Here is a 26,244-nt window from a genome sequence, read left to right on the forward strand (position 1 = left end):
TAGGCCACCATGTGGAAGAAATAATTATTTACTCATTCGTTTATTTCATAGAAGGAAAGCTGACAAGGAATTTTATGACATTTTTATGGATTATAGACGGGATAACTAAAAAATAGAAATCGCAAGTGGCTTTTTACTAATCGTTTAAATCCCAAATGCGATCACTTTGCGCGAATCGCGCAATATCGCGGCAAATGCGAACCCTGAGCCTGCATAATAGATAGTAGTAGTAGTAACAACTAAATTGGATATTTATATGGTTTGATCCAATAGACGTGCACGAGCAAGCATAGGCAGCGGCGGCAGTGCGATGTTAGTATTAATGCTAATTATAATTAAAATAATTTATTACAAGTTAATGAAAGAAACAAAAGCAAATAAATATTATTGAGGAGGGTTTTATACCTTATCTTACACCTACGTATTTGAACATGAAAACATTGTCAGTAGAGAATATAATGCATTTATTACAGCATCCAATACGTAATTTCTTGAAAATCGTTATACACGAGGGTAAACAATTTTTTTCCGGGTACCCGGATACCCGACGGGTAACGGCCCTCGGGTACCCGGTTCCCGATTTTTGGACCCGTGTAAACACTACTAAATTAAAGGAGAAACTTCAAGAAGAGAGACGGGTTAAATGTTTATCCAAATGAAACGAACTGTCTCGGGACGTCACTTATTATGAAAAACGTTTTCAGTAATATTGATTTATTCTGCGGGAGGTGTTAAATCAACTTCACTAACACACCATACAAATAGATAACTATACAGATAAACAGAAAATTATAAATGACATGTTCATCGTGACAATAGACCGTCAAGGAATTGATAATTAATTTAAAAACAATGTTCAGCATAGTGAAGTAAGGCTTTTAATGACAAATTTATATCATATCCCACAAGTCGACGGTTGCTTATATTTTGGACTATACCATTCGATCATAGGGTTGGCGTCGAGTTTAGCAATGGTAATATATCGGTATAGGTTAGGGATTAATGATAAAATAATTAGTATTAATTCACTAAATTAATGGACTGTGGATGTCAAGTGTCGTTCTCAAAAATATTCTGAGAACGACAAAACAACGACTGTTTTAGATTCTACACAAATACATAACATCTCTACTCAATAGTGGAATATACTGACCGGCGACATAAGCTACATTGGTGATGGAATTCAAGAACCCTTAATCGCTCCATGATCACTGCGTTGCCGATTAAAGGAGTGTCACAATACCTGGCTAGCCAGTGTGCGACTATCGCCTTACTTCACCCCAAAATGGGGGAATATCCTGACATCAAATATACACGTATAGCTCAATCCGCCAGCGAGGTTTGGTTCCTCCCAGTTCAGAGGGATATGGTTATCATAACCACTGTACTAACCAGCGGAATATGCGAATGAAAATATATTGGTATAACCACTGTACTAACCAGCGGAATATGCGAATGAAAATATATTGGTATAACCGATTTATAACCGACAATACTTCACTCTATGACCCCCTACCCCTACTGTTTCTTTACCTCCCTTCCAATAGATAGATATTCAGCTGCTCTCATGTCGAAAACAATGAACTGTCTTCTTTCCGAAGGAACAAAAACGCAAGAAAAAGTCCGTATACAATAAAGATGGCGCTATGCAGATATGTATATGGTATACCAAGTTGAGTTCATGTATTGTCATATCCATTAACGTTGCACTATTTTTGAATAGGTCAAGAGAATCTGTCTCCAGGTTGTTACAAATGCTTAGTACCACAACCTAATGAAACTGTTCAAATACAAAGAGATGTGACACAAGAAATACTTCGTTGAACCAGTTTTATTATGAAATAAATAGAGTTTTGATTAAGGCCTAGTTCAATCTCTGTTTTCGTTTTAATTGACCAAAAATGTCACACAGACAAACTTTCATGGAAAACAAGCTCAGTTTATTGCCAGGTGCGTATCCAGGGGGGGGGGCGTTGGGGGCGCGCGCCCCCCGGGTAAGGAAAAGAGGAGAGAAAAAAAAGAGAAGAAAAATGGGAAAAGGAGGGGAAAAAAGAAAAGGAGGAGAGGAAGGAAGGGAAAAGAAAAAGAAAAAAGAGAGAAAAAGGAGAAAAGGGGGGAGTAGAAGATAGCCAAGACCTTGGTAAGAGAAAGATCCCTATTATATACACAGGGTAGCCAGTGACAGATCAAGGATTACGGAGGGGGTGTGCGCCTCACCCTACCCCTTACCTCGACAACTCCATTTTTGACGTTTCCGTTTTTCCTCTCTCACTAATGTACTTGAACTCGACCGAGTCGTCGGGGAACATAACGCATTTCGGGAAGGGGGCGACCGCCCCCCCCCCCGAGCAAATTTTCTTTATGACATCGCTAGTAATTTCAAAATAGACAATGCTTAGATGCAACTTACAAGGCCTGGGAAGTGTCATTTCCAGCGATCTGGGAGGCATTTTCGGCCAAAATTTTTCTTGTATGCTTCGCGCCAACTCATGGTGGCGCTTCGCTTAGATAGTTTGCCTACAGGCTTCGCCCTCCCTTGGCAATTACTCGCTACACTCCTGTTCGAATTTGTAAAGCAAAGAGCAGATATAACATCATATCAATGAGCATTGAAATGCATGTTCCAGGATGTACAGCCTCAAAAACTGTCAATGTGTGTAGTCAAAGGCGTAGGAGCCAGATTGGATTTGGGGGCTGTAATGACTTGCCCGAAAAAAAAGCCAAAATTCAACCGCATTTAACATGTCGATGCCAATATCATATAGGCAAGATCGGTCATTACATTGTATGGCATCGTGTACCGCACGGTCCGTCAAAGTTGCACAGTATACCGCCGGATGCTAATGTAAACAACCAAATGTCTTATGTAGATGGAGAAAAAGCATACAGATCCATTTATGTCAAAACTCTCTTTTACAGTAGTAATGTCGGCCAAGCTTACAACTTTATTTAAATTACCAAGGAGATAATTTTAAGCTATTCATTGCTATTTATTTTTCTTTCAGTAGGTGCCCCAAAAAAATGGGAAAACAATTGGGGGGGGGGGCTGCAGCCCCCGCCTCCTACGGGACCTACGCCTATGAGTGAAGTGTTCGGTTTCGATATACCTGATATCGGAAATATCTGCTATTTTTCTGTTCCTTCAACCAAGTTTTGTAAAAGCCATTATAAGAGGTTGCAATATTTCTACACCAATAAATTAACTGTGTCGGAATTTTCCAAAATTTCCTGACCAACATTCTTCATCATACTTTCCTCTACTCGTTCAATTTTGACCTGTCTGTTAGGGGTTCAAAGAGGTTTTTCTATATTGGTTGTCTATAGATTGAATTTTCTGTAACATTATGGGTATGTTTTGAAGTGATTTTATTCACGAGAAAAGTGAATTTTCAAATTCTCAACAAGTAATGGGCTTAAAACCTTGAAAAGTGGGGCTTTCGGATATTGTGGGCCGTGACGTAGAATAACCTACAAAAGCAATGATCCATAGGACATGCAATGAGGTCGAACATGATGTGTGACAATCTTCAAAAAGGTTATGGATGGAAAAAACTTTTGGGAAATACTTGGTTCTCAGGCAAAAGTGTACATCTGGTTGGTCATTTTCAAGCCCGAGAAGTGCCATTTCCGGTGATCTGGGGGGTATCAAAACCAGAAATTTTCTTGTACGCTCCGCGCCAACCGATGGTGGCGCTCTGCTTAGATAGTAATTCGTGCCCCCCGGGTTAGAAAATCCTGGATACGCGCCTGATTGCCATAGCATTTCTTTAACTGCATTTAATAAGGGAGGAGTAAATAGAAGCCATGTAGTATCGATCAGACGGCGAGACAGTTTATAAACACAAAGGCTCATTTCTTCAGTTAGTGACATCGACAACGAAAATATGATCTTGATAATTCAAAATTCAGAAATAATGTCTTCTTTAATCAAATTGAAACATAACTATAAAAAAGAAAATGGTTCCCTAAAAAAATTTGCTGTCATGAATCTGTAATGTGATCTTGAGTTTGATTATTTAAAGTATTCTTAAGATCTGATAACTTTCTTGGTATCCTAGGAAACGGGGAATAATCTTTAAAACATCTGCTCCACACTTGGTCCACATGTTTGCTTGCAACTTCCTTGGTCAAGCCTCTAGAACACATCATCGATTCTGTCGCGTGTTTCCTAACACAATCCTAAGAATGAGAACAGATAACAGAATTCAAAGTAAAAACAAAAAACAGAAATATCATTTGTGAAAAATTAGTGTCATTTCTGTGTTTGTAAAGGAAGGCAAGTGAAGAAGAAGTGTCATTGTGATGAAGGAATAAACCCCAGTGATGATGGTAGTCTTTGCCAGCTGCTTGTTATTTATGATAAACGGCAGTGCTACCATCTTAGGGGAATGGGTGGGGGTGGGGGGTGATAGCATGAGGACAGAGGACCAGAGACAGAAAGAAAGAGAGGGAGAATTTAAAAAAAAATTAATGACAGATTTGTTACAATTGAACGTTTGGATTCTGATCTGAGGGTGATACTGTAGGGGACACGAGACAATTGATTACACAGTTGTTAATATAAAATCAGATTTTCAGATTTTCAGGAAGAAAATGGTGTTATTTTTGTACGATGGGTTCCTAGAATGTGAAGTTTGTCTTGCATCTGAAAGATATTTAATCTCGGTGACTTTTGAACAAGAGTTAAATAAGAGATCAGGGGGAAATATGGAGAACTTTTTGGGGTTTGGTTTTAATTCATTTTGGAAATGAAAAAATTAGCTATACATTCACAGTTCCCAAATTTGTAGGGGGGTCTCAGTCTGCTGTTGATTTTGTCTACCAGTGTCTCCTACAGTCCAAGCTCAACTCCGTTTGGGACGACTGTAGTCACCCATTTCATATTCAACTCCATGATAGATTAATAGATAGGGGCATTGGTAGACTAAGACTTCCTCAACTTAAGACTAACCGGCACCGCAATTCATTTATCCCTCGTGTAATAAAACTTACAACAGCAATTTGAGTCGTAAGGTGGTTGCCTAGTCCTTGGATGGGTAGGCTCTCTGTCTTTTAATATTTAACTTGATCTTACCTTCTTTAGTTATTAATTGTCATATGAATATAGTTTTATATTTATATTTGTATTTCTTATAATGTGCGAGTATCGAAATATCCGATGTATGGAGCAATAAAGTTTCACTTACTTACTGACTCTGATAGAACCAAGATTACATTCTGTGGCATTCCAAATGATATTTCTCTCCCCCATCCACCTCCCCCTCCCCTAACCAACCTTCCCAAACTACAGGAGAGAATTTGTAGATGTCATTTGAAGCGTTAAAAGCAAAACTAACAAAAAAGAGAGAAAAGACCAAAGTCAGGAAACAATTAATCATTATAGCATAAAGAAATGCTACAAAACTTGAAGAAGTTTGCTAAAAAATTCCAAAAACTGTATGTAGAGGATATCTTGAAACAGCCTTGATATTTTCAGTAAATTTGTAACATAAAAGATTCATACACCTGATAACTACTACACAAAACCAAGGTAGACACTAAACGTTTCCTTGCAGCAAACTCTATTCCATTCATCGATACATTTAACACTATGAACAGCACTTTTATAGTAAAACAGTGAAAAAATTGCACATTTTGAGATTTACACATTGACACATTATACATATTGTAGGCTTTCTGATTCTTTCAAAATACAAGATAATTTAATTAAATAAATGTAAGACAATGTGTGAGAAAAAACTTCAAGGTGCTCCATCACTTAGATTTCCACCAAAGGAAAACCACTTCTTCATGAGAAAACTGTATCAAATTTACTCACAGAGGTTTCTATGTAACAGGGAAATTCAAACAGGTGTCTGGAAGATAAAATTGGCACAGCTCATCACTAAGGGTTTACCTTACCATTGTGCTTTCTGCATCCCTTCAGACTCATACCCCTCCGCCCTCCTCCCATAAAAATAGTACTTTGCTTGAGTTTCTTACCTGGTGGTGTCCACGGATACCAAAGCCTTTCCCGTAGAGGTTTTCTGATAGAAAAGAACATTCACCACTGAGACTTGATGCCCTTATCTGAGAAAGAATCATTGTTTCATTTGTAATTTATCAATTGATGAAGATTCCTAAAGTCTTGTCAACCTAGTGGCTGCCTACATCCATGTCAAACGATGTCACAACAAGGCAGGAGCGATGTGTTTTTACAAAGCCACGATAAGTTAGTAGCTGCCTAAATGCAATGTTTAGGAGGTCTGAGTATGAAATCAGTCATATAGAGCTTTGTTGCCTTCCCCCTTCTCTTTGGGAGTGGGGGGGAGAGGGGGGATAATGGGGGTCTTATAACAGGTCATATCAGGAAGTGTTTAACTCAGAGCAAGATATAGCATTAAAATTTGAGGAGGAAATGTACTGATAGGTAAGTAGGTGATAACATTAAGTGGCAGGTTGTAGGATAATGAGTACCAGAGCAGATGATATGGGTACTATTAAAGGATTAATTAAAGAAAAGTGGATATGAGTGCAGCTTAATTCAGAGCAGGGGATATAGCTATAGATTACCTAAGGGATAAGTGGTATGATTAAACTTTGAGTAGAAACTATGATTATTAAGAGTAGTGAACGTGATTAAGATCAGAACAGTGGATATGATTAAAGCTTAACCTCAAAGTAGGTGATACTTTTTAAGAAAAGTCACCCTAGATACAGCCTGGGCAAGAAAACCAGAGCAACTTTATCCCCCTCTCAACCCCAGTCCCATTACATCAAGACTGTAAGCGTATGCTCAAAGTATTGTGATGCGATTCAGTTTTACCTCACGGCAGACCAAGGAATTAAAACTTAAGCAGGATACGTGAATGTACGATTAACCTCGCACTAGAAGACCAAAGTTTGAGAAAGTATTTGCAAGAGGGTATGACCTAAAAAACAAATAACCTCAGGACAGGTGACATGACTAATATTCGAGCATTAGCTACGATTTAAGATTTACCTCAGAGCACTCCATGGGATTATAGCTTGCATACGAGGTTTGGTTATCATTTTACATCAAAGAGTAGGAGATATTGTAAAGGTTTAACCTCCAACTAGGTGAAATAAATCTCTCTTTACCTAAGAGCAGGCTATAGGGCAACAATATGAGCAGGTGATATGATCAAGATTTACCTCCGAGCAAGCGATATGATTAAGGTTATGCCAGTTGATGTCCACCCGACAGTGGTCGTATGCATGGATGAGTTCGTGGGTGAGGAGACGACTGACCACCCTTAACGAAGTTGCTTTGTTTTCACAAATGACGATCTGATGAAGAGGAAAAAAAAACTCAATCAAAGTTCAGTATGCAAGTTAAGAAACAATATTTTTCAAGGATATGCTAGAAAGAGAATAAAACAAACTGGTAAATATCGACCAAGCATACATTATCTTGGTAACATAGAAGTAGCCTGCTCTCAACAAGGGGATGTCCTAATTTATAATTCACATTTTTTGTTAAACTTTCCCTTACCACACAATATGGATAGGCACTACTTATAATGAAAAATAATGAAAATAATGGCTGATATGTTTGCAACTACTACAAATATATATCTTGTCCTCCCTCAATCCCAACACCATGTGACACTCAGTTGCTATTAAGAAATGGTGTGTTATCTGATGCCCTTTTATATCATAAATAGTTCTAGGGAGTTCTTTATCCACTCAAATATGTAAATAAACAATGAAAAGAACATACATCTGATTACAAGTTTCAAGTTGCAGCTTGTGTTTTCAGCTAATGTATATCTGCCATGCAAAGACCAAAGCACTAAAATATATATATATTTGTTATTGTTTTCTTGTATTAGTGTCTCAACAGCTATTTTCTTCAGCTTGATGATGTCATTACACTTTGACAGATAATATTAACTCACAGCAGATGAGATGTATCTAAGCCTAGCCTCATTTGCCTAAGACACAGTTGACAAACAGTTTACAAAAGAGGTTGTTTTTGATGGCAAGCCATATCTATTATCTACTAACCTACTATTGTCTGCAAATTTCTCTGAATCAAGCAAACACACAAAAAAAAACCACCAATAAGTGAAAGTGTCAATTTACTACAATATGACTGTCTGAAGGTTAGCTTTACCTGTTTAGCATCAGGGTCGAACCCTCCGCTCATTGTACTGTTGTCATCGCATGGCTCACAAAGTATTTGATTCTCCAAATCTACCTCACTGTAAATAGAAGTAATGAGAAGTATCTTATCATAGATAGAAAGACTCTCTACAAGTATGTAAAGATCGTTGTCAGCATAAGCTGGCAGATAACTCAGTAAATTTATTACCAAAAAACACAACAAACTGGAGAAAAAGTGTCATCAGCACCAGAAGTCACTCACTTGAAATAGTCAGCATACAATTAAAGACTTTTGTTGAATTGTATTAATTGTATAACTGAAGTCAACATGAATATATGATTATTGTCCCCCAAAAACATTATGGATAATGGATCTCAAACTTGAAGAAGGTAACTGTAATATTTTTCATTTGCTTTAAACAGGAAGAGAAATAGAAACCAAGAGTTACTCAAAAGTCTTCACTTGCTTTCTTTATAACTCAATTTGTTAACCAATTTTAAAACAAAAACTATGAGTTTACAACAGAGAACCAAACATAAAAGTAAAGCATGTAAAAAATTGAACTGGTGTAAATGTACATGTGAGGGTCATCTATTAACTACATATAGTATCAAAAAAATATAAGGAAAAGTGAGAACACCTACACGAAATATATAGGAAATCGAGAAGCCAGGGGGAAGGGCTTTGAAAGTTTTGTACAAGACACAATGAAAAATAATATTAAAATACTGTATCAATAAAGCAGAACCGTGACAACAGGAAGTAAAGTTACCAGCCAGAAGACTTCATTGCATCCAGCATGAACTTGACGTATGCATCTGAAAAATAGAATAGACCCACTTGATGTTCCAAACGATAATACACAAAAAGCAAACAAAAAGGCAAAAAATGTCACATTCAATAGTAGCAACGCTAAAATATTCGATTGTATTTAGCCATGCTCCTTGCAGGTTTTAAAAGGGATTATATGGAAAGTATGGAAGTGGAAGTGTCAGTATACAGTATAGAGTATACAGTATATATATATGAAAAACAGAATTTTGAAAGTAAAAAAAATAATTGGCCAAAGCATGCTTTGCTTTCCTTAGAGAAAACAAAAGAAGCAAATATGATAATTACAATAATAGACTGCGACTAAGAAGAAACATGGCTTTGGGTATCGCTACTAGATTCATTTATAGGGCCAAGAATGGTGTGATTTTCTGAACCAGATGATCATCCACGATCTGGATAAAAAAGAGGTACGAGCACAATCGAGGTCTGTTTGCAGTTGGTGAAGTGATCTGCCATGATGCTGTGCATACCTGTAGTACACAAACACAAGGTTCCAGATCATTCCTCTAAAAAGTGTCCCGTCAGAGTTTAGCATAAACCTCCTATCCTGTCGGGTGATTTTCCTACCATTACAGCAAAAAAAAACACCCCCAATATTGTTAGTTCTGGTGTTCTTTGGAGGTTAGAATTGTTCTTGGCCCCCTGTAGTTCAGACACTAGACTCTTTGGTGTAACCATCCAGCAACTTTACCCTGTGGTCATGATTAATCTAAAAAAACTGGAAGGTGACAAGGCCTAATTTACTACCTAGACCTACTCACCTAGGCTAGGGCCGGTATTACCATTTCATATCAGGTTTGCCATAAGGCCTATGTAGCCTAAGCACTACTAGTACTAGTAATGTTACAAAAATTATCAATCATAGAAGCATAGCTGCATTGACCTAGATCACACTGGTTTCAATATGGGCCCTAGTATTAAGTGAATGCGAAATTATAGACCTGTAAATGTAATATAGAGAACAAGGAATAAAGTAGGTATCATTTGTGTAGGCTAGGCCTGTCATTACTATAGAAGACCATGTTACTTGTTAGGCCTAGGCTAGTCTACGTGACGTTTAACGTTACTGTACGTACTGTGTTTGCAAACTTTCTGAACACGGCTCACACAAGTAGTATGTCGATAGTTCTTCCGTATGCTGGGCTTATTCTTCTTATCTTGATTTTGTGACGCCATTTCATTCACAAGGCATATTCAGTGTGCATACAAAGGTGGACAAAGTTAACTAATATTGATACCGACAAACATTAGAAAATTTAACTTCGTACGTGGGCGCTGACATTTTGTTTTTGAGGTGGTACACACATAAAATACAAGTCGAAGGATAATAACTCAACGTGTACTTGACCGCGAAGTAAAACGTAATTTCTGTTCTAACTTCATCGAGAAGTGAATATCAGGCAGTTTTCTTTTACCACATTTCCCGGGACAAAAACCGTCTAAGGTATTAGGGGAGGTATTGGACGAATTTTGCACAATATGTCATTTTTTCCTTCATAATAGGAAAAAACTCCAGATTATATGCCTTGACATTCTGTCTAAAGTATCACTTATCATTCACTGGTACTGTATTAAAGGACATAAACCTTAGTGGGGTGTGGGAAGGACTACATTTGATGCTAAAAATGTGCAGAATCAAATGAAGGACAATGAGAGATGGACTTGACAGTTCATGTCATATCAACAATGCACTGATTCTGTAAAAAGGTTCCAGGAATTTGGTTTAAGAGGACTGTAAATGCTTGTTACATCATTCACCCATCAAAGGTTACCTAGGCATAAAGCCAGGAATTATGGGATGGAGGGGTACCAACGTTTTAAGGAGGGGCACCAACGATTGAAGGCAGGGCACACTGCTCATCTCCTGCAACTTGTGAAGATTTTGTAGACATGATGGTCATGTATGGTTGGCTTGAGGACAAAGGGTGGTGAAATCCCACATATTTCCCCTGGTATTAGTCTGTGCAATACTTCCACATTTCAAATATTCTTAACAATGGGGAAAGCAAAGCATTTGTTAGTTTGATTAACTTTTTGTTTACAGTACAGATTGGCCTTATCTTTCTAGATCATATGTTTGTAATGTAGCATGGTTGGGGGTGGGAGGCAGTGGCGTAGCCAACGGGAGGGGGGGCGACAGCCCCCCCATGAAAGCTTGTCGCCCCCCCCCACTGGGATTTTAGGTGTCGAAAAAAATTACATGTGCGAAAAATATATCATTGGTCTGAATGGTCTCGAATCTCCATGATGACCACTCATTAACAACCCTTCGACCGCGGACCGGCAGTAGGCTATAGTCGCTGAAAAACCGGTCGTGGCATAGCGTATAGGCCGGGTTTTCACTTCTGGGACGTACCCTGATGCTCTTAAAACCGCTAAAAAAACAAATTTTCAAGAAAGGAGACAATACTATCGCTGAGAATCAGTCTATCACCCTAATAATGTTCAGAGGGATGTTGAGAAAACTTTAGAGCAGCTTACAAGCATGGACGTCAATCCTGGGGTGGGGGCGGGGGACACGTCCCCCCACATTTCGATGGGTGGGGACATACTATCAAATGTCCCCCCACCCCCCCCCCCCCCACACACACACATTTTAGTGTCGTGGCTCTATATGGTTAGGGCTTACACATCTCAGGCTTCATATCATCGAATATTAGAAGTTCAGTTCTATGAAAAGTGACCGAGATTTTTCACATCGGTATGACCTGCAACTTTGTCTGTGTGTCGCGACGAGCAAAACTTGAGATTGAAACCACAAGCTGTGTGCGGATAACGATGCGGCCGGAGCCTACAACTAGTTCAAGAAGTCATGGCACTTCATAGCTAGAGCCAAAGCCTGTACATATTTGTTGTTTAGTTGTAGATGCTGTTTTCAAAGACGGTGCCCGTTCCCTTATATTGGGGAATTGAAATAGGGAGCATATTCCGTAAAAATTAAGGCCGCATGAACTTTATTGCAGATTTCCTGAGTGACGAATTTGTAATTTTCTCTCGAAATCACGCAACTAGATGGCTGCTATCCAGCCTGGCAAGTGCCATCTCCAGCGATCTGGCAGGTATTGAAATCTGAAATTTTCTTGGTACGCTGCGCGCCAACTGATGGTGGCGCTCCGCATATATAGTACTTGCGGCCGGAATACTCGAATCGACTGCATTCCCCCACGTTCCAAATCGGATTGACGCCCCTGCTAACAAGGCCTGGGAAGTGTCATTTGCGACGATCTAGGAGGCTTTCTTAGCTAAAAATTTTCGTTTTCGGTACGCTGCGCGCCAACTCATACTCCGCTTAGATAGTAACAAGACGCCCTCCCAGGAAATGGTCAAGCCCCCCCCAGCGACCCCCCACTGAAAAAAATCCTGGCTACGCCACTGGGGAGGGATGATACAATCCCAAAACAGGGATAGATTCAGCAAGACAACAAAATATTTCAAAACAAAATACTAAAATATCCAGCAAATGACAGATAAATGTTGAGCCCTGAAGTTTTTGTTTTATAAACCTACTACAGATATTACCCCCCAGTCACAACACTACTACTTTATTTATTTTGTGTGTGTGTATTCCTATGCTGGGGTTTTCTATGGTTGGGCTTCCATGAGGCATGTGCCCTTCTCAGTCCTTCAACCTGTTATATCATGTTACTAGTAAACCCCACTCCTAGGGAGTTCATATCCTTATCCTACCTTACTCTCGCTTGTATGCATGTGTCCACTTAGGCTTTTACTCATGACTCTGGGCATTTGGGAATCTAGTATCGGCCTAAATACTAGTGCAAAATTACGTACTTATGCTTGTGCTTCAGACCCTTACTCACAACAAGGGGATATCTACTAGTCTGTACTCTGTATAGTGCATAATGTTACAAACAAATGGTGCAACTCTTGTGCCGGTGCCTCAAAATGAACGAAGGGCAGATGGATCAACGATGGAAATGAAAACAATACATACACACAATGTAAAACAACAGATTATTTTCACTGTATTCACAAAAGAACTATATATATACTGTACACGTTTTCAAAAAAAGAACAAGAAAAAAAAAGGAAGGCGCGACATCTGTTTTTTTTTTATAATTTCCCTTTTTGTTTTTCTTTAGTTTTGCACGTTGCTTCTCTGTTGGACGATTTATTTCCTTCCTACGTATTTTTTTTTCTATTTATACATAATGAAGTATGCATTCAAAGTTCAAGGCAACCAATATTTAAATTAAAACTTATAACTGCACAATACCGTTTCAGTACATCATTTACAGTTTCTTGTTCTTTTTTATTGTTAAAGACCTGTTGCTATACATTCAACCAAATAATTGAGAGGGGAAAAAAAAAATATTAACAATGTCATAAAAAAAATCACATTTATTTCACAATTTGTTATCATTTCACATTAAAAATACACAATATTAAAAAAAAATATCTGTCTCAAAATCTTTACAGCAATCTGTTTCTTGAGATGGAAAATAAAAGAAAAAACAAAAACAATGAAAAATCATCTTTTGCAATCAAAAACTTATTAAACCTGCTCAGAGGTTTCTTTTCTACCATTGTTGTGATCTTACTCATAATTCATAATCATCTTAAAATTACTCTGACATAGACAAAAACTTTCACGAATTACAAAAAGAAATATGTTAAAACCTTAAATATCACTGTTAATATTATCATTAAAATGATTTCTCCTGGGCATGAGAAATTTGTAATACATTCCATGTGTGAGGAGTTTCCTTCCACTCAATCTGAGCATCTTCTAAAACAAAATAACAGGAATAATCAAGAGCTCTTGTTTATCTTAAGCACAGCAGGTCTCTTGTCTGTGGTTTTGCAGGCAAGGGGTACTTCTTCTGATTGAATCCATGAATGTTAGCACAGCCAGCAAGGAAGAAAGGGGGAGGGAGGATGGAGGGGGAATGAAGGGAGGGGGATGGAAGGATGAGGGGCAAATGGAATGATGAGGGGAAGGGAGGGGATAAGGGAAGCATCCTCTTGAGAAAGGAAGCTGGGAAGAAATGCAGCCAAATCAGAACCAATAAGAGGAAAGAATATATTAAGAATAACAAACACAAATTAGATCACCACCACAGCTGTTAAGGTGTAATCATCTCTATGCAGTAATGGACATGTACTGGATCAGTCTATGACTTATGCTAAGAATCTACAATGGCAAGGAGGGGAAGGAGATATAGTGGGTGTGGGGGGGGGGGGTAAGTAGATACAAACAAAACTTATCAGATGTAAAAGAAATCCCAAACAGAGTGTACTAATATCTCCCTCCCCCTTCCCCCAACCCTCCCTTATCTTAGGGCGGTATTTCCCCCTTTCCATCCAATTATTATTCTAATTATTTTCTAAATTATCGCTTTCACTCTAAAACGGTACTTTATTTATGTAAACTGTATTTTTTCCAAATCCCTTTTAACCAAATCCTAGAACGAACAGAAAGTACCAGATATCTGATGTAACATTACTCATTATACACAATCTGTTACTCTTTGTCAAACAGACCACCGGGAGAGGTGTGATCTTACATGCTACAGCCTACAACTTGTGAAGAATGTTACATACTTAATACTAATACCTAACTTGATGAGGTATTAAATTATCATGCATTCAGTACATTATATTCATAAGTGTCAGCATAAGTTGTCAGAGCACTGACAACCAAATCCTTTCATTCTTGTTTTTCTCCTGGTACTTGTTTTATTCCTTTCCCATTGTAGTGGCAGGGGGGGGGGTGGTACTTCCAGACAATATGTGATGATAATGCTCCTGTTAAATGAAATCTGAACCACAAACAACTACCAAGATTGAAATATATAGGCAAAGCAATATCTGCAACTTATTTTGATATTTTTTAAAACCATAAGCGAACTGAATTTTCATACTCAAAAAGTCAAATATTGAAATAAATCTTATAAAAATTCACACCTCTACAATTGTTGGCCGAATACCTGTCATAAATTTGTTCGTAGCGTAAGTGGCCGTTTCGAATCTGTTGTCTCTGTCTCTTCCCATACACTCCAACTCCCATCGTGTTCGGCCCATGAAAACATCATCATTATTATTATTTTTTTGGTTAACGACATAAATAGTACTACTGAAGTTCACAAATCCTTTATAAAGCTGATAATAATAGAAATAACTCTCAAATATTCTTCCAAAATTAAAACTCTTGCACAGCAAGAATCACTTTTCATTTCCCGAGTCCTGTTGATATAAAAACGTTCACCTGATGACAAAGTTCATAACATCCTTTGTTCCTGACAAAGTTCTAGACCTCCTCTTGAAAATGCTGTGAATCACTCTATATGTTCCGCATACCACTAGTCTATGAATGCCAAAACTGCAGACCAGGCAATTCATATTTTCTCCAACCTTTCAGCAATACTGTTCTTTGGGTACACATCTAATACTGTCTTCGTTTATCCTGACAATACGAACATCTTGCACAGCAAGTGCTCATCCGGCTCATTTGCATATGACCATAGAAAGAATTCATTTTTGCTCGGGAATTAAAAGCCAATCTCCAGTTGCTTTCCGCATCCCCTAATACTTTGTCCACAGAGCTTAGCAGTGAGAACTTCACATGATAGAGCCATCTTCCACAATTAAAATTCACACCACATTTTTACTTACTACAAGACATAAACTATAATGGATATCTTCACTAACACATACATAAGCATGTTATATGCCAAGCCAATCATGCACTTGAAACTGATGGAATGTGTGCTTATTACATGTGAAGGCTATCTATAGCCTGCACACTTAATGTTCAAATACTACAGTGAAGCTACCTTTCACACTCAGATGATGAACCATGTGCAAGCTATGTGCGAAGGCTATCTTGCACACTCAAATGTTAATGTACATGTATGGTATGTGTATAGGCTGTCTTGCACACTCAGATGATGAATTATGTGTATGCTATACATTAATGTTATCTTGCACACTCAAATGTTGAATTGCATGTATGCTACATGTGAAGGTTATCTAACACACTCATATGATGAACCATGTGCAAGCTGTGTGTGAAGGCTATCTTGCACACTTAAATGTTAATGTACATGTAGGCTATGTGTGTAGGCTGTCTTGCACACTCAGATGATGAACCACAAGCAAGCTGTGTGTGAAGGCTATCTTGCACACTCAAACGGTAACGCACATGTAAGGTATGCGTATAGGCTGTCTTGCACACTCAGATGATGAACCATGTGCAAGCTGTGTGTGAAGACTACCTTGCACACTCAAATGGTAACGCACATGTAAGGTATACGTATAGGCTGTCTTGCACACTCAGATGATGGACCACAAGCAAGCTGTGTGTGAAGACTACCTTGCACACTCAAATGTTAATGTTAATGTACATGTATGGTATGCGTATAGGCTGTCTTGCACACTCAGATGATGGATTATGTGTATGCTATACATTAATGTTATCTTGCAGAGTCAAATGTTGAAATGCATCTATGCTTCATGTGTAGGCTATCTTGCACACTCAGATAATGAACCATGTGCAAGCTGTGTGTGAAGGCTATCTTGCACACAAACAAACTAAAATGTATGTACACTCCTTGTGAAGGCAGTCTTGCACACTCAGGTTCTGTAATGTATGCATGCCTGCAGGCAAAGGCTTCCTTGCACATGAAGGGTGGTGTATATATGTGCATGCTATATGTGGCGCCTAACTTTCATACTGCGATTAGACTAACTTACATGATATACATGGAAGGCCATCTTGCACACTATGATGATGATGAATATGTGTGCATGCAACATGTGAAGGCTAGTTTACACACTCAGACAACACACGCTACATGTGACAATGATAACATACATGTTATATGTGAAGGCTATCTTTAATACACTCACATGACGAAGTATGTGCATACTACATGTGGAGGCTACCTTGCACACAGAGATGATGAATATGTGCATGCTATATATATGAAGGCTACCTTGCACACTTAGATGAAGAAATATGTGCATGCTGCATGCAAAAGCTATCTTTCAACACTTACATGCAGAGATGTATGTATTCTACGTGTGAAGGCTACTATGCAAACCAAGATCCTGAAATGTGTGCCTACTACTTAAAGGCAATTTTGTGGACATCAAGATGCTTTCTCACTCAGCGAGAGCCAATCCGATTTCCAAGACTCCAAGAAAGCAACCACTCGCCCCTTCAATTCCATAAATACGAACAAACCATTTTGCCATTTCCTTCTGCCATCACTGCTTAATCCGCAGACAAAGTCTGTAAATCTTGCACAGCAAGAAATGTCTGTGTGACAAGCACAGCTTACTCTATCACCACAGAAACAAGGAATGCCATTAAAAAAAAAAATGAAAAAAAAAATATATTCACAAAAAACTGTAACATTTCTGGATGGATAAGTCCAGCTAATCTTCTCAGCGTCCCGTTCTCAATACCGTTTCCCAAATTCCTTGGAGCACTTTACTTCGCTGGAAATTTCACGCGATAATGCCGCTGAAGAGAGCACACAATTAAGCTACAGCTACATCACCACCGTTTCCTTGTTTGTGAAAAAGGGAAAAGCACCAAACTGGCTCTGTATCGGAGTTCTGGGAGACGGACAGTACATGAACTCCTCCGAGTTAAACCTCGCTCTGTTCATGGAGGGTTCCGAAGAACTTTTATGGATCTTAGGGAGTGACTTAGCCAGACCTTCCAATGCTGCTAGGATCTATGTGGAAGACAACATTGAAAAAAAAAACAGAAATGTCAACCATGCTCCAGGTATCCTGGTTGTTTACAATACAGAACAAGAACAAAAACAGTTTGAAAATGATACAATTTTTTATTATTGAATCTTTATTCTTTCCATATTATCTAAATCTATATTATTTAATCTTTTATTATTTAAGAGAGATCTGAACTTTGCCATATTTGGCATTGTTAATTTTTGTTTTCTTCAGTAGGTTAATTTTTTCCATTTTTTAAACTGTCTATTCTGTGGCTCATAAGTAGTCATAGTTCAAGTACAAGTAAATACACATCATCGCAAAGAGAATGTGTCAGTTTATATCTGGAAACAATTTGAAAGCCTGAGAACAAAAGGAATGCATGTCACATTATTATAGCAACTTTCTGTTGGTAAAAGACACCATCAAAACTTCAGCTGGTTGATGAGATTTGTAAAATTTTGGCTTGTCCTACAAAATCACAGCTGACTTTTATATTGATGACAAGAACCTGACAGATTAACCATAAACGATATCTAACTCTTGCCTTTAATAGGACAATATCCATGCAATATAGTCAATCAAACCGTACTGAAGATCACTTTCAAATTCCATCGACTATGCAAGCAAAGGAAAACACCCACCTGTGGAAAAAGTGGCCTCTCGTCTCGCTGCGTTTTACAGCAATCTAAAAACAGCCTTCGCAAGGCCTTCGGAACATCGTTCCTGATTCTGGTGGCATCGGGACTAAGGATACCTCGACCAACCATCCAGATGATCTGCAAAATAGGTACATGACTGAGAGATTGTAGCAACTATTTCATATGATACAGAGAGAACATTCATATTGCTGTGTGAAACTATGTTTTTCTTGGAAGAAGTGTCCCAAAAGATAAGATTTAAGTAAAACCTATAGAATTCACACCTTTTATCATTTTCAATCCAGTCACCAGCTCATAGAGTGCTATACCAATCAGATTACATATAAAAACACACAATAGAACAGAATGCAAATCCATTCTTACCTGATCCTTATTACTGATGTTTGAGTATGGAAGGGATCCAGTCATCAGCTCGTAGAGTACTATACCAAATGCAAACACATCAGACTGGAATGAATAAGGGTTCGGATCCCTCATCCTTATCACCTCTGGTGCCTGATTAAGAGACAGAGAAATATTCCTTGGATGGAATGAACCTTTGATAAACTTTTAGATATTCACAAAATGTTTTTGGTAAAAGTACAGCCTAACGGATTGATTTCCAATGACATGATGACTTCTTTTGCATCATTGGTAGAATTACATATAACAAATGCCACTGATATCTTTCAAATTACTACAGAGTTCCCCCCTTTTTGGTGTGTCAGAAACTAGAAAAATTAAAGTACTTTTATAGTTTTATCAGCTCATACAATCTTTGATGCTCATCTGCCGAATTAAAGGATCAAATTAATCAAAAATCCTTAATGGAAGTTTTACTTCTCTTTAAGAGACAACACATGTCCAATAAAACAAGAAGTTTCCAGGTTTTTATTTCTTCTATCTCTTTAGGAACTACAAAGTCTTCTTATTTACCTAACAATGCACCGATTAACAGCTGTATATGTTGATACTTACTATGTAAAGTGATAAAAGCTACAAAACCGGAATAGACAATATTTCTAGCATATTCAATACTTTATAGAAGAAACAATAAAATAAATAAACAATAATTATTGTGCTTCATATCAGCAAAGATCTCTCCCTGATACTTGTAAACTTTCTAATCTACTCAAAGAGTCCTACTAACCATCCACAGGATAGACCCTGAAGGCTGCTCAAACTGTTGGGACCCACTCCATCTTGATTTCACAGTCGCCAGACCAAAATCACCAATCTTCACTGTAAAGTCTTCGTGGAGGAAGATGTCTGTTGCATTTGTTAAGGATAATTTCATAATGAAAAAGGGAACCTCATCAAAATATTGTTATCTAACTCTCGCCAGGGATGTGTAAAAGTAAGTTGGCCTGACGTTTTGATCCTAGCAGGATCTTCTTCAAAGGCTGAATGACAAAAGATAATTAGAGACACAGTGATGATTAGAGACACTTGCTTTGTATCCCTATGAACAGCACAGTGTGTAGGACTGAAACTACAGAATATCAGAGAAGGGGTGGGTAGGTGGGTGGCAGAGGAGGGGTGGGTAGGTCTGTGGCAGAGGGGGGGGGGATTACTATGAAGCAAGACTACATTTATAGCAAACAGAGACTACAAACAGGGTTTCCAGGAGAAAGGAAGTCAGTGAGTCATCCCCACATCCCTTGCCAGTAATGTCCTTCAAGTAGTAATAAATAAAACTGCCGTTAGGCTTTCTTACATTACCGGTACTTCCTTTCATCAGTCCAGTAATACACATACCAATAGCCATGTTTGCTTTATAACTTCTCATAGCATTTCTCAAGCCAAAAATAAATGAAGTACCTTCTTGCTCTGATGTAATCATGTCATCAGAGAGATGAGACTCGAATTGCTTCACACGTTTTAACAAACTGTAATTTCCCCCCCCCCCCCCCCTTTCACTCAAATATCTCTTACAACCAAGAAGATTGTTCCAATTTTAAAATTCTGGACTTTCTCCACTTTCCATAAACATTGCAACATTCACTAAGAGACAATGTTATGATATTTCCATTGCAATCTTTTAACATTACCATTTCATTAGTTTGGACTTTGACAGACTGCTATAGTTTGTTTCACAGACTTTAGGGTATTTAAGCATAAAAAAAGTTTCTTTAACAAGGATACTGTTAGACTTCAAATCTCTGTGGATGATGTTCTTGGCATGTAAGTAACTGCAAAAGAGAGAGAGAGAGATAGAACATGAAGTGAAAACAAAACAATGTAAGAGGAAGAATTACTTCCATCATTCTCAATATTTAGACAGAAACTGCATCCTCATAACATTTTGCATCACGAAGATATGAATATTTTAAATTTATATTGATATTTTTGTAAGATGAACATGGCAACAGCAGAATGGACGATGTCAACTGTGAAACTGTTTTTGGTTTTTCTTTATATTTGTCAACCATTTATATCCATGCTATAATATTTCTACAAACAAGATACATTTTGCTACAAAGTTAAGTACAGAGAACCTTGACAGATCAGCAAATACAGCAAAGCTATTAGGTTTCAAGAATAATAAACCTAACCTAAGTAAAGCTTTTGAAGAGCACTTGGCCAGATAACATCACAGACCCCCTTCTGTAATCTAGCTTCCTGGAGTAACAAGGTTCAGCCAATCAAAAGAGGTTACATTCAATCAACCATATCTTGAGTTAGGGAGAAGATATTGAGATGGGGGTTTCAACTAGCAATGTGGAAGAATAGTTTTCTCTTCCATATAAGTTTCACATTGTATGTCAGCAGGAACATTTTTTGAAGAAGTCCATGCACAGTGCTTCAGCTTATTTCTCCTTGTTACACTGATTTTTACATACTCCCCCCCCCCTTCGACACCTCCCACTCTACACATATTTCCCAACCACCCATTTATTTTCTGACCTATTTAAAACCTTATTGGCAAAATTCATCTGTAGAAAACTGACTAGAAAATGACAAGCTAATTTGAAAAGGGCTAAGAAATTATTGACTAGACTGGGATTCAAAAGCTAGTGTAACTCAGGGTCACAAAAGACCAAGTCTATTGAGAGCTTGTAACCTGTTTAATATATTAAGTTTAAGATCAACCATTAACTTCTGACTACAACACACTTCAAGGTCAGCATCATAATTCTGTATCTGAGTACTGTCTCATTGAAATCAAGCTTACATTAACCTCCTCAATAGACCTTCAGACAGATTTTTCGACACAAAAAATGATGAGGACAGGATCTGCCTCCCATTCTCCTCCTGGGTCACTCCAGAATATACTTACTCCATGCCTTGAGCTGTTTGTCTGGATATGTTAATCAATGAGTACATTTCAAACTTCATTTCTTGTACATGTAAATGCTTGTACAGGCTAGAACCTTCACACCACTGCGTTATGATTGCCAACTCTGGTTTGGATGTACATCCCATGAACAGCAGAATATTAGCATGCCTCGTCTTCCTGCAGAGGAGAGTAGCAAAAAAAAAAAGTAGGGAAGGGAAAGAAAGAAAAAAAGAAGAGATATGCAGGGAAATTGGAATCACTTAAATTTTGTTATGTTAATATGACAAGTAGGAAGCAAGATGTAATGAAGTCAAACTTAATCAAAGTCAGATAATTATAATTATTATTACTATTTTTCTTTATTATTATTTTACTTTATTAATATTATTATATTTACTTTTTCCTAAATCACTCAGTTTTGCCTTGATTATTTCCTAAAAAAATGGAAAATTGCAATGAAGATCCTTTTAACGAATGGATCAAGACTGCATCTCCGTTTCCCGGGTTGAATATTCTCATATCTTCCAGTCAGCATGTTTTCATATTTCTAAAGTTGAATTCTTTGTTATCTGTAGATTCGATATCATCAGCTTCTCTGTCCCATTTATTCTCTTCCTTCAAACTACCAGAGTTTCTCTTACCGTAATACTGCAACCTCATTTTTGAAAGCCTGGAGTTGAGATGGAGTGGGATCTTTGACGTTGAGTTTCTTGATTGCTACCGACCCTGCAGGAACGAGACACGGGCGACGAGTTGGTTGATATTAGAGAGAATGACAGATCTTAGCAGTTACTTAAAAATTTATATTACTATCAGAAGGATTTAGTTGGAGAGTCTCTTACCCAACCTTAAAATAAGTCTGAGTCAAATTTATGCCAGGCTTTGTTTGTTTTACAAGAATGATTCCTTTTTCAATTTTCTGGGAGATACAATGGAATATCATTATTTTGGTGGTCTAAGAGCATATGAAACATGTACATCAATAGTGATAACAATTGTGCGGGTACCTGTCACAAACGAAGGATATTTTGAATGTCGGGGGTAGGTACTCGGGTTTCTGCATGATTGTGATGGAATGCATTGTCAGATTTTTCAATAATTTTGAGTTCAATCCACTGAAACAAAACTTACCATGCCATTGACCCCTATAGACAGTTCCGAATGAACCAGACCCAATCCTCGGTCCAGCTACTATCTCATCGTTTGAAATCTCCCAGTCATCGTTGGAATCTCTCCTTACTCTCTGCTAAAAGTTGGAAGAAGAAAAATATAAACTTGTTGTGTTTCTGTCAACCGGGATTTATTTATTTGTCTCTGAGTTGCAACCTTTTCTATCATTTATTTATTATTTTGTTTGCATGAACAAGAGGTTTTGGTACATTTGGTCAAAATGGCAACAATTTGCTGCATCGTGCTGACCAGAAAATATGATCACTCTTTCAGGTGTGTGCAGGCTATTTTCAAAACTTCAAACACAATCAGAGGGTTGCATACCCTAGCTACGACCAAGTTTTTTGTAACATAATCGGTGTCACATCTATTTTCCTATGCTACAGCAGTCAAACATTTCCTCCTTCTGTCTTATGCATAAAACTGGAGGCTTCATTTTGGCAACGAGTGTTGGTAACAAACGAAGGAAAGATAAGACACAATCTGTTAATCAGACAGAATCGCAATGAGAATTGATAACATAAGATAAAAAGTCTCAAATGTTTGTTAATGAAAATTACAAAAGCTGTAGGGAACAAAAACTGTCTACATTTCTGTATGCTCTTAATATGTTAGCTACTATATGAAAGTCAAATGGTCACACCCCCAGATTAGACCTCTCACACTTCGGAGGGGGGTGGGGGTTTGGGGTGGGGAAAAGGGTAGGCTAAGATGGGTGGGCATGGTCAGAATGTTGCAAATATACACCTTTAATGAAGTATTAATATACCTGGATTGGATTCCTTATCTGTGTTTGATACCTTAACACATTCTGTCATGGTACACCTCAAAACTCACTGGTTTGGGGATTTACGAGCAACGATACTTACCTGTCCCCCACACTCCACTATTACAATTTTTTGAACGCTTTTTGGACAAGTTTGGGGACCTTTTCACAGATCTGCGGATCCTAGAAGACGTTCCTAAGGAAGTGTTGGAAACGTCTTCTAGGATCCACAGATCTGTGGAAAGGTCCCCAAACTTGTCCAAAAAGCGTTCAAAAAATTGTAATAGTGGGGTGGGAGACAGGTAAGAGGGGAGCGAAGTAAATATTGCAATCAGGAGAAGAGGAGAGAGGAAGGAGAAGATAAAGTGAAGACACAGACCTTTGGACGCTGCATCACCCTCTCCTCTGCTGTACTAGTCGACGATGAACTTGCGATTCTGGTTTTATGCTTCCCTTGATGCGTCGGCGATGCTTGCGCACTCCCGGACTTGTAAATTCTGTTCGGACTCTGTTCAGAGTTTGGCAGACTATTAGTTAATGCTGCAAAACAAGAGAGTTGAATATTTTTTCTGGCCTGTTACAAGTCTTTAGTAAGCAGTCATTATCCAAAGTTGATATGAACCTGTTGGAACTTAAGAATTTTCCACAGAAACCTTTGATGTCAAACATTCTACATCTACATGTGTCTGAACTGATTGAGGAAACCTGTCATGTCGGTGGAAATCAAATCCTGACTCCCAACTTCAAAAAGCTGATGACTTATTGATGAGTAACTTTTAGGAAGATATGTGTGGATCATAACACTAGAACGGGAGATTAAAATCACACAGGTAATACTTGCCTGTCCCTTTAAACAAGATATTCAAATTATACCTTTTGTGTACTTCAAATAAAATTTGTACCTCTTAGATTCAATCAATTTTCATGAAATCATCCAGTACCGCAGTAGTTCTAAATTACAGTCATAAAATATCTTTCATCTATGCCCCCACCCCCACACACATTTCCCAAAACTAGGTCATTTTGTCTACAATTTTGCAAACTTAAAAGCTTTTAAAACATTCAAATTGCAGCTGTTTTCTTTATATTGATTTTTTTACACTCCAACATGAGCATATAAGTAATCATGTAGCACACAAAACCAATTGTTGCACTGGTTACAGGTAGGACACCATACATGCATGTATTATACATGTATAAATCTACAGAGCAATTGCTTTCAATAACTTGCTTCATAGCACAACTTAAAATCAAATAAATTAGCTGAAACACATTCTTCCAAATTTGTTAGTAAGCAGTACACCCCTTGATACCATTAATCCACCATGCTGACAAATTGACCTTGTAAATTTAAGGGGGTTGTCCATGTTTTCATTTATTTTAGCGGTCGTCTGTTTTCATTTATTTTAGCGGTCGTCCATGTTTTCATTTATTTTAGCGGTCGTCCATGTTTTCATATATTTTAGGGATTGTCCATGTTTTCATTTATTTTAGCGGTCGTCCATGTTTTCATTTATTTTAGCGGTCGTCCATCATTCCATGTTTTCATTTATTTTAGCGGTCGTCCATGTTTTCATATATTTTAGGGGTCGTCTGTTTTCATTTATTTTAGCGGTCGTCCATGTTTTCATTTATTTTAGCGGTCGTCCATGTTTTCATTTATTTTAGCGTTCATCTATGCTTTCATTTATTTTAGCAGTCGTCCATGTTTTCATTTATTTTAGGGATTGTCCATGTTTTCATTTATTTTAGCGGTCGTCCATGTTTTCATTTATTTTAGGGATTGTCCATGTTTTCCTTTATTTTAGCGGTCGTCCATGTTTTCATATATTTTAGCGGTCGTCCATGTTTTCATTTATTTTAGCGGTCGTCCATGTTTTCATATATTTTAGGGATTGTCCATGTTTTCATTTATTTTAGCGGTCGTCCATGTTTTCATATATTTTAGCGGTCGTCTGTTTTCATTTATTTTAGCGGTCGTCCATGTTTTCATTTATTTTAGCGGTCGTCCATGTTTTCATTTATTTTAGCGTTCATCTATGCTTTCATTTATTTTAGCAGTCGTCCATGTTTTCATTTATTTTAGGGATTGTCCATGTTTTCATTTATTTTAGCGGTCGTCCATGTTTTCATTTATTTTAGGGATTGTCCATGTTTTCCTTTATTTTAGCGGTCGTCCATGTTTTCATATATTTTAGGGATTGTCCATGTTTTCATTTATTTTAGCGGTCGTCCATGTTTTCATTTATTTTAGGGATTGTCCATGTTTTCCTTTATTTTAGCGGTCGTCCATGTTTTCATATATTTTAGGGATTGTCCATGTTTTCATTAATTTTAGCGGTCGTCCATGTTTTCATTTATTTTAGCGGTCGTCCATGCTTTCATTTATTTTAGCAGTCGTCCATGTTTTCATTTATTTTAGGGATTGTCCATGTTTTCCTTTATTTTAGCGGTCATCCATGTTTTCATTTATTTTAGCGGTCGTCCATCATTCCATGTTTTCATTTATTTTAGCGTTCATCTATGCTTTCATTTATTTTAGGGGTTGTCCATGTTTCATATATTTTAGCGATTGTCCATGTTTTCATATATTTTAGCGATTGTCCATGTTTTCATATATTTTAGCGATTGTCCATGTTTTCATTTATTTTACTATAGAGGAATGAGAAGGCACTTGATTGATCAGAACTGAAAATTTTTATCAATTTCTATTCTTTCTATAAAAAGTCAAATGTTATTA

General features: G+C 37.7%; 2 protein-coding genes across 5 annotated transcripts in view; both read right to left on the reverse strand.

Annotated features, from left to right (window-relative positions):
- Positions 1-1,659: 1,659 nt before the first annotated feature.
- On the reverse strand, positions 1,660-10,251 carry LOC139961054 (mitochondrial inner membrane protease ATP23 homolog). Its single transcript, XM_071959890.1, has 6 exons — positions 10,021-10,251; positions 8,883-8,928; positions 8,120-8,207; positions 7,156-7,290; positions 5,983-6,069; positions 1,660-4,179 (listed from the first exon to the last, which is right to left on the reverse strand). The coding sequence occupies exons 1-6, from the start codon at positions 10,118-10,120 to the stop codon at positions 3,982-3,984; spliced, it is 654 nt and encodes a 217-aa protein (XP_071815991.1). The 5' UTR covers positions 10,121-10,251; the 3' UTR covers positions 1,660-3,981.
- Positions 10,252-12,904: 2,653 nt separating this feature from the next.
- LOC139961052 (serine/threonine-protein kinase A-Raf-like) overlaps positions 12,905-26,244 on the reverse strand; it is a 46,609-nt gene continuing 33,269 nt past the window's right edge. For 3 of the 4 annotated variants that reach the window (XM_071959889.1, XM_071959886.1, XM_071959888.1), the window contains 9 exons: positions 23,884-24,044; positions 22,700-22,814; positions 22,210-22,294; positions 21,569-21,745; positions 20,434-20,480; positions 19,439-19,557; positions 18,673-18,804; positions 18,292-18,426; positions 12,905-17,649 (listed from right to left, as the gene is read on the reverse strand). In XM_071959889.1, coding sequence (XP_071815990.1) covers positions 17,461-17,649; positions 18,292-18,426; positions 18,673-18,804; positions 19,439-19,557; positions 20,434-20,480; positions 21,569-21,745; positions 22,210-22,294; positions 22,700-22,814; positions 23,884-24,044 — 1,160 coding nt within the window. In that variant the 3' untranslated portion in view covers positions 12,905-17,460. The remainder of the gene's footprint in view (positions 17,650-18,291; positions 18,427-18,672; positions 18,805-19,438; positions 19,558-20,433; positions 20,481-21,568; positions 21,746-22,209; positions 22,295-22,699; positions 22,815-23,883; positions 24,045-26,244) is intronic. The other variant, XM_071959887.1, reaches the window with a different exon arrangement.

This window comes from Apostichopus japonicus, chromosome 20 (genome assembly GCF_037975245.1).
Source record: "Apostichopus japonicus isolate 1M-3 chromosome 20, ASM3797524v1, whole genome shotgun sequence".
In the NCBI taxonomy this organism is placed as follows: domain Eukaryota; kingdom Metazoa; phylum Echinodermata; class Holothuroidea; order Aspidochirotida; family Stichopodidae; genus Apostichopus; species Apostichopus japonicus.